This window comes from Takifugu rubripes, chromosome 16 (genome assembly GCF_901000725.2).
Source record: "Takifugu rubripes chromosome 16, fTakRub1.2, whole genome shotgun sequence".
NCBI lineage: Eukaryota > Metazoa > Chordata > Actinopteri > Tetraodontiformes > Tetraodontidae > Takifugu > Takifugu rubripes.
In genome coordinates this window covers 3,472,121-3,483,236 of record NC_042300.1, presented here as the reverse complement: position 1 = coordinate 3,483,236, position 11,116 = coordinate 3,472,121, and the positions used below count along the sequence as shown (strand labels likewise).

Genomic DNA, 11,116 nt, shown 5'->3' with positions numbered 1-11,116 from the left:
ATTCATTTAACTCTTAGCCACAGTGGATCAAAATAACGGAGAAAAATGGATTATTTTGGAGGATTTTAAGGTTTGATATCGGCCTGAATATCCTTCGATATAAACTTGTTAAGAAGATTCTTTTAAATGCTGTATAATTACATCGCTACCAATCAATAAGTTTGGCAACATTTCGTGAAGATTCGATTACCTTTGCCAGTTAAAATCGTTAACAGTAAATCCGTGTTGTATGACCTCGGCCTCTGTCACCCCCCCACTGGGTCATGGTCTGGTCTCTCCTCTCCTCCCCTCCCCTCTTCCTCTTCCTCTTCCTCTTCCTCTTCCTCTTCCTCTCCTCTCCTCTCCCTCTCCCTCTCCCTCTTCCTCTCCCTCTTCCTCTTCCTCTTCCCCTACTCTCCCCTACTCTACTCTACTCTACTCTACCCAACCCAGCCGGCCATCAGCAGGAGGGTCCTCCTCCATGAGCCTGGTCCTTTTAAGATTTCTTCCTGTTAAAAGGGGAGTTTTTCCTTGCCACTGTTGCTTGTCTGGGGTCAGGCCCTGGGATTCTGGAAAGTGCCTTGAAACTTTTGATTGTGAAAGACGCTATATAAATAAAGATTGATTTGATTTGACTTTTACGGGTTTATTTGTTACCTGGCAACCCGGCTCAGATTAAAGACCGGCCCATCTGTTGCGGAAGTCAGGAGGAATTTTCTTCCACAGAACAAACAAGAACATGGAGCTGCAGCCCGAAACAGCTCCGAACTAACGACCGACGACCTCCTCCGTGAATGAAATGTGTCTCGGTAAATGAAGCGGGGCTGGGAGAGTTTTGTCACCGTAAGTGTGTCGAGGCCGCCTGCGGCTAGCTTAAGCTCGGGACGCTAAACAGGTGAGCAGTCGGGAGTTCTGACTGGTTTCATTTGAACCCTGAATGGTTATCACTACTGCAAAGATTTATCCAAAAAAAAAAAAAAAAAAATCCAATTCATCCAACTTTAACTGTGGTAAATGACGTGTTAACGTGTTTGTGCTTTCTATCAACAGGTCACCGCGGAGGATGACGGGGATTTTAACCTACTTGAAGCGTCGATTGAAGTTCGACGTTCTGAGGGAAGCTGGACGACAGTATCCTGTTTTCTGCTTCCTCATGTTGTCTCTTATCTCTTTGACGGTGCTGCTCAACAGGTAATCTCCCTCTGACGTGTGTGGGTCATGTGACACCTGTCTTTCATCATCTACACTGATTAAAATGGTTTACAGGGGAAAATAAACCCTGTAAATCTACTCTTGTAATCTAACTTCTAAAACGAGGGTCTGATCCTCTCCTGCTGGCTCATGACGGCGTTTATTCGTGTGTGTTTGCTTGTGTGTAAAACTATTTGACGCCTGAATCTGGGCGGAAACGTCATGACTGCAGAAGGTCTGAGGCGGTTGTTTTGCTCTTCTTCTGTGGTAACGCCCTCATCAACGACGCAGCTACCTCCACGTCCTGATGGTGTTCTGGTCGTTCCTGGCCGGCGTCGTCACGTTCTACTGCTCCGTCGGGCCTGAGACGCTTCTCCCAAACATCTTCTTCACCATCAAACCAATGAACAAAGTAAGAGCGCCCTCCTGAGGTGCGTTCAGTCCTCTGGAGGCTCTTCCTGACTGCTTCTCCTCCCACAGCAGCAGGATCAGGAGCTGTTTCCTCTGGGCAGCAGCTGCGCCGTCTGTGGGAAGATCAAGTGCCAACGCCATCGGTATGTGAAACCACGTGAGCTCTCAGCAGCCCATCCACGCCGAACACGAGGAGAAACTGCTGGTTTGGTGTTGGGGGTGATCACCGGCTACTCTGTCCCCACCTCAGAACCCTCACCAATTCAGGGGCTGTGGGGGGGTCATGGTAATAATCAAATATGTTCCTGTTTGAAGGCCGACTCTGCTGCTTGAAAACCACCAGCCGTGGTTGGACCTGAAGGTTCATTCGAAGGTGGATGCTTCTGTCGCCGAGGTAACCGTCAGCCGCTTCACGCTACGATCCTCTTTTCTATTTCTATTCTACGTTTGAATAGAAATAAGGGATTTTCTGACCCTCCTGCAGGTGTTTGAGTTGGTTCTGGAGAACTTTGTGTACCCCTGGTACAGGTAAGTCGAACCCTTGGGGTTACACACACACACACACACGAACGTGCACGTGTGTTTGTGACACTCCGCCCCTCTGGTTTCAGGGACATCACAGATGACGAAGCATGCATCGATGAGCTGAGGATGACCTTCCGCTTCTTTGCATCAGTTGTTGTCCGCCGAGCTCAGAAGGTGCTCAAAGCTTTCATTGGCGTACTGATTTTGATTATTAAATCTGTTTAATAATGAATTCAGGGCTGAGTCCTCCTGTCCTGCGTTGCTCTTGGCAGGTCGACATTCCAGCTGTGTGTGCAGATAAAATGCTGAAGGCTGCGTTGAAGCATGTTGAAGTTATTGCAAGAGCTCGAGAAAAAGGTGGAATGCTTTTTTGTTTCCTCTCTAGTTCAAATCATGTCACGGAAATATTCACTAAAAGCACAATTCCCTTATTTGCTGCAGCCATGTTGGTTTATTACAAACCAGCAGCAAATAGACTCATGTTAGCCTCTTGCTGCCCCCACCGGCCAGTCTCGGTATTACACCCACACATTCTGACAGGCTGTTCCACTAATGCACCACGAGGGGGCAGCACTTCACTGTTTATTACTGATTCGAACATGATTCTTCTGGAGCTGTAAACATTAAAGTTACGCAGAATCAGATGTTTTAAATGTTTTTTTTAAAAATTAATTATATATCTTTGCTTATGATGACATAATACTGATATTATCTGACATCAGTGATACTAAAACCACTTCTGGAAGTGATTTCAGCTCAGGTGGAGCTGAAATCATGTTGCTTCATGTTGTTTCTCATGCTTGCGTGCAGTGGGGAACACTGAAGGATTGCAGCAGGCAGCTCTGGAGGAATATGGCGCTGACCTTCATGTGGCTCTGCGCAGCCGCAGAGACGAGCTGCTGTATCTGAGGCAGCTGACAGAGATGCTGTTCCCCTTCGTCATGCCTCCCAAGGCTACAGACTGCAAGTACGTCTGATCGGCGATCGGTTAAATCAGTGAGATGGAGTCTGGTTAAACTCAATAACTGCGTATTGCTCGTCTCCGTTCAGGTCATTGGCGCTGCTGCTTCGGGAGGTGATGACGGGATCCGTCTTGTTACCAACCATGGATTTCATGGCTGACCCCGTGAGTCGATCACACTTGGAGGAATCCGTAGAATCAGTGATCTGTCCCACAACAGACGTTAAATCGCTTTACAACATTAGCAACGCACGCACGCAGAGCCCAGCTGTACAACCAGCAGGGGGCAGCACAGCAGTGAATAATGTGTGAGGTTTAAATGTAATGAGCGGTTCTGAGGGTCGGGTTTGCTCACGTGTCTTCTGCTTCCAGGATACTGTGAACTTCTTGGTGCTGATATTTGTTGATGACACTCCAGTAAGTGGAAACCAGCCGGTATTGACACAGTTTGTTGTTAGGTTTGCTAATAGGTTGTGATGTGTTCCTGCAGCCAGAACCAGCCACAGAACCTCCGTCTCCCCTGGTTCCGTTTCTACAGAAATTTACTGACGTGGGCAACAAGAAGCCGTCCGTGAGTGACTCAAACTCGCCGTTGTAGTTCTGTCCTTCAGAGAACGACTGGTCCGATCTTCTGATTACGCAGGTGCTGAAGTTGGAGCTGAAGGAGATCCGGGCCCAGCAGGACCTCCTCTTTCGCTTCATGAACTTCCTGAAGCAGGAAGGAGCCGTGCACGTGCTGCAGTTCTGCCTGGCCGTGGGTAAGAACGCCGACCGTGCCCAGAACATCAGACGCATTACAGTACCGGACCAACCGTGAGCGTGGTCTCCTCCAGAGGAGTTCAACGACAGGATCCTGCGTCCAGACCTGAGCGAGCCCGAGCTGCAGCGTCTGCACACGGAGGTGCAGCACATCTACCAGACCTACTGCCTGGACGAGAGCGTCGACAAGATCAACTTCGACAAGTTCATTGTGGAGGAGATCAGGAACAGTAAGAGGACACTTCCTGTCAGTTCAGTCACACCCAGACACGAGTGGAGAGCTTCCTCTGAACCGTCACGACGTCCCTCAAGTCCAGGCGTTCAGCCTGTCTCCCTCCTGTGTCTGTGTTGGTCTCTGTCAGTTGCTGAAGGTCCCTACAGCGACGTGGTGAAGCTGCAGACCATGCGCTGCCTGTTCGAGGCCTACGAACACGTGCTGGCGCTGTTGGAGAGCGTCTTCACGCCCATGTTCTGCCACAGCGACGAAGTAAAACAAGCACTCGTGCTGCTCAGTCTGTTGCTAAAGACCGTTGATCCTCCGTAGGCTGATTGATCTTGTGCTCAGTACTTCAGACACCTCCTGAAAGGATCCGAATCTCCAGCACGGAGCAGCAGAATCAGCAGGTGATGACGCTGTAGCGTCCCGCTGTAGCGCAGCAGCACGGCGCCGAGGTGCAGGGACGCCGGCGCTTGACTCGCCCCGTTTCTGTTTCTGTTTCTGCCAGAAATCTGTCCAAACGAGGGGAGTCCTTCGGCATCAGCAGGATTGGCAGCAGAATCAAAGGCGTGTTCAAGAGTACGACAGTAGAGGGCGCCATGCTGCCGCCAAGCGCCATAACTGAGCTGGATGACGACCTGGTGAGAGCACGGCTCCGTCTCATCGGTCATCGGTGTCCAGGCATGAACACCAGGTGTGTCCTGCAGGTGGAGGAGGCCACCATGGTGATGGAGGACGATTCTCCCGCCGAGCCGGCCAGCGGGTCGGGAACGCTGCGGAACCTGTCGGCCTGGAGCATCAACATCCCCAACATCCACAGCTACGACGACGAGCTGAAGAGGGAGAAGATCCCCGTCTTCTGCATCGACGTGGAGCGCCACGACAGGAAGGAAGGTGAGAACAAGGACCCGAAGGACCGCCGTCAGCCACCGAAATCGCCGTGGCAACGTCTCGCCCTCACCCTGAAGATACGTTGATTCCTCTTGAACTGTGGTCTCGTCCGTCTCAGTGGGTCATCAGACGGAGAGGTGGTCCGTTGACAGGCGATACCTGGAATTCTACGTTCTGGAGTCCAGACTCACAGAGTTCCACGGTGAGGTTTAACCCCAGAGAGCAGATGCTGCTCACACCTGCAGCCTCACGTCTGTCGTTGATGATTGTAGGAACATTTGGTGACGCTCAGCTTCCATCCAAAAGACTGATTGGACCAAAGAATTACGAGTTCCTTGTCTCCAAACGGGAGGAATTTGAGGCATATTTGCAGGTATTTGATTTGAGGACGAGTGAACGTGGAAATAATCTGACATTTTCCACCAGATTCACCTAAAAAGACCAACAGATCATCTGTGTGTGTGTGTGTGTGTGTGTCCAGAGACTCCTGAAGCATCCAGAGCTCAGCAACAGTCAGCTGCTGGCGGACTTCCTGTCTCCTCACAGTGAGGAATCTCAGTTCCTGGACAAGACGCTGGCTGATGTCAGACTGGGTACGATCATTACTGAGTTCCCACCTCCCCCAGCTGGTCGGATCACCTGTTCTTTCATGGTCTGACGGTTGGCTTTGATCTCAGATGTTTAGTTCTCTTCTGTCGTTCCACAGGAAAGATCTTCAAGTCTGTTCCAGGGAAGCTGATGAAGGAGGTGAGCTCCATCCGTCCTCCACCAGGAGCCGTCAGCTCAACCCCCCCACGCTAACGTCTCTGATCTCCTGGTTTCCAGAGAGGTCAGAACCTGGAGCCCTTCATCCAGTCCTTCTTCAACTCCTGCGAGTCTCCCAAACCCAAGCCCAGCAGACCCGAACTGACCATCCTCAGCCCGTCCACCGAGAACTACAAGAAGGTGAGGTCAGAGGTCACGTTCCGTCTGTGACGCTGGGGACGGCCACCAGGGGGCGCCTGGATGTCCCACAGTTTAACCCATCATCTCTGACCTGCAGCTCTTCAGCGACATTTTCCACAACAACGCCAGCAGGTCCGACCGTCCCACACGGAAACGCCACAGCTCCACGGTAACGGCCCGTGTCGACGGCATGTACGACTACATGATGTTCATGGGTGAGTCAACAGTCCAAACGCTTTCATTTCAAAACGCTTTATTTGAGGTTAAATTCGAGCGGTGGCTTAAGGTGACGTGTCGGTGGTGCGGTTCCCAGCTCGGACCGTGTTCCGCGTGCCGGACTGGCTGCACCACCTTCTGGCCGCAGGCAGGATCCTGGTGAAGAACACGTTTGAGGCCTACATGCAGCAGTACATGCGGTCCAAGCTGGAGCAGGTCCTGCAGGAGCACCGGCTGGTGTCGCTCATCACGCAGCTCAGAGGTAACCACACGTTGACCTGGTGACGACAACAACAACAACAACAACAGCGGTTCCTTCTCTGCTCAGACGCCGTCTTCTGTGAGCGGAACGGCCAGCGAAGCCTCCAGGACAGACGAGCAAGAGCCAGACAGACCTTTGAGGAGATGATGAACTATTTACCAGGTGGGTCACGGCTCAACACCCCAGACCCGTCGCACCTCCTCAGAGGGGGGAGACGGGAGCAGCTCACCCAGACCGTCTCCGTTTCAGAGTCGGTCGTCAGATTTATCGGAGGAGACGCCAAATACGAAGGCGTCCGATTACTGTTCGATGGTTTACAGCAGCCTCTGCTCAACAAACAGGTGAGGAGGGGGCGAGGGGGGGGGGGGGGGGGGCAGGTGTGCATTACTCAGCGTTTCCTGTTGCCTCCCCAGGTCACCTACGTCCTGCTGGACATCGCCCTGCAGGAGCTTTTCCCTGAGCTCACTCAGGCGATCATGTGACCCGTGGGCTCCCGCTATCATTTTAGCCGTTTGTGGTCACGTGTGCGACCGACCAACCAAAGCTGCTCGGTACCAGTGCTGGAATCTCCCGGTGGAATCAGAATCGTCTGAATGTTTCCACGGGCGGCGGAAATGATCACATAATCGGACGGATTCTGATCAGTGATCATCTTCAAGTTTCCTCCTCGCTGAGCAAAGAGCCCAGATCAAAGGACCAAGTGCAATAATCCACAGTTAGCTTAGCATTCCAGTCTGGCCCAGACTATTAAATATTTATTAGAAACTCACTGGCTGTCTTCATCCTTCCTGTCTCATCTCAGATTATTTAGCTCACGATAAAGCGACCTCGACGGGAAAGGTCAAAGGTCAGGACATGAACGCTAGCGCTTCCTTTTAATGTTGGTCTAATTTTCTAAGAGGGAAGAGGCCGAGGGAAACGGGTAACGCGGCTAGAAACTCATCCCTCGCTCCCTTCGGCTGGAAGGGAGCGAGGGATGAGTCGGGAGTCGGGAATCTGCCAGCTGCGTTCCGCTTCCTGAGCAGATTAATGCGGAGCGTTACTCGGCGGCGCGCGTTGTCGTGGAGACGGGGCCCCACAGAGGACGCCTTGTTCCCTCTTCAAAAACACCGAACGCTCCAGAATCTGAGTCCAGCTGCTGGACCTGACGGGTTCAGCTGGACCTGATCCAGACAACGTGGTTCTGAACTCATGGCGGTTTAGAGAAAATGGCCACAGGTGGATTTAATCGAGCGTGTTTATGGATGACAGGTACAGCTACCCACAATGCCCTGCTTCACATGGTTACTGCACATCACATCTACGAGCGCTGTTGTCAACGCCCCCCTCAGACGGTCCACAGCAGCACCAGTGATCCCAGTAACACCAGTGTTGGGCCGCGTCCCGGTCCGGAAGCCGAGCCGTAGAAGCTGATCCGTCCTTCCACGGCCGGAAAAACCAGCCTGCGCTGGCTGATGTAGCGGGACACGACGGAAACGTCCAAGTCTCCTGCGAAGGGAGAAGACCAGTGGTGAAGGTTCTGCTGATCCCACCAGAACCCGCCCCCCCCAACGTCTCACCACTGTTGTGCTTGATCATCTCGTCTGCGATCACCGCGTAGCCGTCGCCGCCGCTCACGAGGTAATCTGGCACCGCCACGGTGTAAACCTCCGCGTCCTCCACGGGCCGGTACCGAGGGACCCGGCAGCTGGTGCAGAGGATGTGGAGGCTCCTCAGGCGGCTCCCCGGAGGCTTGGAGACGTCGAACTGCACCTGAAAACCTGCCGGCGGTGATTTTGATCTTCAGGACGGAGGCTGAACGGGGGAGGGGGGGGTTCTGTCAGGGCGGGGGGGGGTTCCGTCAGGGAGGGGGGGGTTCCGTCAGGGCGGGGAACAGACCTGACACTTGCAGGAACTCGCCGCTGCCTTGGCCGTAGCGCCGCACCGAGAACTCGAAAACCTTCTTCAGCGTGGAGCCTCTCAGCTGGACCAGGTCGAAGGTTCCTCCGAAGGGCAGGACGGCCATCAGCTGCTCCGTGCTGATGGAACCTGCGGGGCGCCCGGGTCATGTGACTCGTGAAAGGAAACGCGAGAGAAATCCTGGAGGAAATTTGGCTCCCACCGTTTCCGTGGCGCTCGTCTATGGAGGAGCGGATTCCTCCCCCGTTGATGATGGCGGCACCGACGAGGTTCCACACGTTCTTGACTGAAGATCCGATGTAATTGTTGACCTGAACCCAAGACACAGAGGCTCTCAAACTGACCCCGGACCAGCGCTCCCAGTCTGCTTGACTTCACAGAATTCCGACAGCAGCCGTTACCATGGCGTCACAGATCAGGTTCCCCAGGTTACATTCACCGAACCGACACATCGGGTTGGTCCCGTCCAGGAAGACCAGCGTCTTCCCGACCAGTTGGCTGGAGTAGTTTGCAAGGTTCTTCTTCCACTCCTCCACCTCAGCCAAAACATCCGGATCTGGAAAACACGTTTGGTTGAGACGGAGCTGGAGGAGCCGTCAGGTTCTGTTGGGTCGGCTGGTTCTACCCTGTGGGATGCTGCTGTTCAGCAGGATGGGATTCCCCGTTGAGCTCACGACGTTTCCCTCAGGGTCAAAGGTCACCTTCAGGTAACCCAGGTATTTTCCATAAGCGTAAGCCTGCACGACCGGAACCTGCCGCCCGTCATCGGACTCCACCATGAACGGATACGGACCAGCCGGGATCTCATTGGACGGAGGCGTTCCTGGAAAAAGGAAGGAGTTTACCCTAACCACCAGAGGCCACGCCCCCACGCATGGCGCCCGCCGTCTGGAAAACATTTATTCTGGAGGTCTCTGCGGCTGCTCAGTGGGCGTAAACGTAGCAGCTAACGCTAACCACCAGTTCCCTTCCAGCCCTTTACGCCCTGCAGGAGCGTTGGTGGCTGGACCGCCGAAACCACAGACCGCCTCAATAAAGCGGCAGACGGGCGGCACCAAGGAAAATGGCTGCTGTACGCGAGCGGCTAAAGTTAGCCTGGTAGCAGCGGGGGTGGGTCTGACCTTATTTAGACAAGTTTCTGAATATTTTCTGCTCGCTGACACACATCTGGCTTCCAGAACCTCTGGTGGAATATTCCCCGACTGGAGCTGGAATATTCAGACGCTTTTGAAACCGTTGAAGATGCTAACCTTCCCGGCCAGACTGAGGTTGGGTTTCACTGGACATCAAACGTCAGGAGACCTGAGTCATCGTAAACAGACCAAACACGTCGGTCACCATGGAAACTGCTGCAGAAACATCAATTTATGTTGTTGGGATGTTGTTCCTGCTGGAGGGACTAAATCAGGTTTTAATCCTCCGGTAGCGACAGCTTAGCCAACGTTAGCGACAGCTTAGCCAACGTTAGCGGCTCACTTTAGGAACCAAACTGTGGACATTAGAGAGCCCGTCCACACCTTCAGGTGCGAAGGCGTTTTCAGAAAGACTTGGTCTCACCTGTGAACAGGAAGGTGTTGGTGTGTCCGCCCACGACCACGTCAACCCCGCGGACCTTCCTGGCGATGTCCTGGTCCACCAGGAAGCCGGAGTGTCCCAGGGCGACGATCTTGTTCACGCCCATCGTCTGCAGTTTGTCCACCTGCAGCTGCAGCGACGTCACCTCGTCCTCAAACTTCAGATGTGGACCTGAAACAGAAGATCAGGAGCAGGTTCTTCACTTTGGACCTCGTAGACGGTCAGGCTGAGGACAGGTGAAGCACAAAGACAGCAGATATGTCATCATTTGTCCTCTGGTTGGACACTTCAGGGCTGCTAGAGGCTGAGGACAGGTGGAGCTCCACCACACCTTCTCGTCCATCAGCCCCACGAGGGCCCGGTCCACCAGGAAGAGCCAGAGGTGTCTGAGGGGCAGGAAGTGGTCAACAGTGAACTTGGACGTACCGGGTCTGGACAGCGCAGGAGTTTCCTGTGACGTGTAGCCGACCACGCCCACCTTCTCGCCGCCTACAGTAAATATCTTATAAGGTAAACAGGAAGCGCCGAACGTCGCCGCCAAAGTCTCGTCTGGTCTGATGTTGGCACTGAGGACAGCAAACCGGACGTCCTCCATGAACGGCGCCATGAGTCCGTCCACGCCGTTGTCAAACTCGTGGTTTCCGATCGCCTGAAGACAGAATCGTTTAAATAGCAGTCAAAGGTCACATGATCGTGACCCCGAGGGCTCGAAGCCAAACTGGCCCAACTGGTCTGAAAGAAACGGCGAATTGAGCGATGCTAACGACAAAAACGAGTTTCGCTGCTGGTCAAATTTAGCCCGAGATTAGGTCACTGCAAAAAAACTGGATTTAGTCCAGAATTCAACACTTAAATGTGTTTTATTTTGTTAAGTCTGTAAAATGGCGCTCAGAGCTGGAGTGAAACCACAAGATTAAAATATTTAAATCAAACTTTGAAGTCAAAGAAAAAGAGGCAGCCTGGGGCGCTGACGTCACGAGTGTTTACACATGCAGAGCCGCGGGAAGACACCCCAGCAAATTCATTACCCACAATCCCCTTAATCTTTCCCGACTCTACACCTGTTACTTTTAAATTGTGTTTTTTTTAAACTAACACGTTAAGAGAAACTTGATTTATCCCAGTAAATGAATCATTTCCCATCATTCATCAGTCACCTATTAACGTCAATCATTGGGCTAATTGCGCGCGTGTCCTCTCACCATGGCGTCATAACGGAGTTTGTTCATGAAGTGTGCCGCCTCGGCTCCCTTATAAAAGCTGAACCAGACCGAACCCTGGAACT

The 11,116-nt window shown here is 52.9% G+C and overlaps 2 protein-coding genes across 2 annotated transcripts in view; one reads left to right on the top strand and one right to left on the bottom strand.

Moving 5' to 3' along the window:
* The first annotated feature begins 649 nt into the window (after nucleotides 1–649).
* Nucleotides 650–7,126, top strand: LOC101077573 (sorting nexin-14-like). The gene is made up of 28 exons (XM_003971417.3): nucleotides 650–874; nucleotides 1,030–1,170; nucleotides 1,462–1,582; nucleotides 1,651–1,724; nucleotides 1,897–1,975; nucleotides 2,066–2,109; nucleotides 2,193–2,280; nucleotides 2,379–2,463; nucleotides 2,917–3,073; nucleotides 3,157–3,232; nucleotides 3,440–3,484; nucleotides 3,558–3,638; nucleotides 3,711–3,825; nucleotides 3,901–4,056; nucleotides 4,189–4,313; nucleotides 4,392–4,450; nucleotides 4,552–4,684; nucleotides 4,751–4,937; nucleotides 5,053–5,136; nucleotides 5,207–5,307; nucleotides 5,416–5,527; nucleotides 5,641–5,681; nucleotides 5,760–5,879; nucleotides 5,977–6,094; nucleotides 6,193–6,357; nucleotides 6,424–6,519; nucleotides 6,607–6,698; nucleotides 6,771–7,126. Exons 2-28 carry the CDS (start codon nucleotides 1,043–1,045, stop codon nucleotides 6,837–6,839), a joined length of 2,751 nt encoding a protein of 916 aa, XP_003971466.2. The 5' UTR covers nucleotides 650–874; nucleotides 1,030–1,042; the 3' UTR covers nucleotides 6,840–7,126.
* A 433-nt stretch (nucleotides 7,127–7,559) lies between these two features.
* The window catches only part of LOC101077797 (5'-nucleotidase-like), a 3,854-nt gene continuing 297 nt past the window's right edge, over nucleotides 7,560–11,116 (bottom strand). The window contains exons 1-9 of the mRNA XM_029849800.1: nucleotides 11,034–11,116; nucleotides 10,258–10,480; nucleotides 9,814–10,002; nucleotides 8,882–9,079; nucleotides 8,658–8,812; nucleotides 8,459–8,567; nucleotides 8,236–8,385; nucleotides 7,917–8,117; nucleotides 7,560–7,845 (exon numbers count right to left, since the gene is read on the bottom strand). The exon at nucleotides 11,034–11,116 is cut by the window's right edge and continues 297 nt beyond it. Coding sequence (XP_029705660.1) covers nucleotides 7,685–7,845; nucleotides 7,917–8,117; nucleotides 8,236–8,385; nucleotides 8,459–8,567; nucleotides 8,658–8,812; nucleotides 8,882–9,079; nucleotides 9,814–10,002; nucleotides 10,258–10,480; nucleotides 11,034–11,116 — 1,469 coding nt within the window. The 3' untranslated portion in view covers nucleotides 7,560–7,684. The remainder of the gene's footprint in view (nucleotides 7,846–7,916; nucleotides 8,118–8,235; nucleotides 8,386–8,458; nucleotides 8,568–8,657; nucleotides 8,813–8,881; nucleotides 9,080–9,813; nucleotides 10,003–10,257; nucleotides 10,481–11,033) is intronic.

Excerpts from the sequence above, each read along its gene's own strand:
- LOC101077573 (XM_003971417.3), top strand. The coding sequence starts at position 1,043 with ATGACGGGGATTTTAACCTACTTGAAGCGTCGATTGAAGTTCGACGTT. Across the intron at positions 2,281-2,378 it reads TTGTCCGCCGAGCTCAGAAG|GTCGACATTCCAGCTGTGTG; the intron begins GTGCTCAAAGCT and ends TGCTCTTGGCAG. Across the intron at positions 2,464-2,916 it reads TGCAAGAGCTCGAGAAAAAG|TGGGGAACACTGAAGGATTG; the intron begins GTGGAATGCTTT and ends GCTTGCGTGCAG.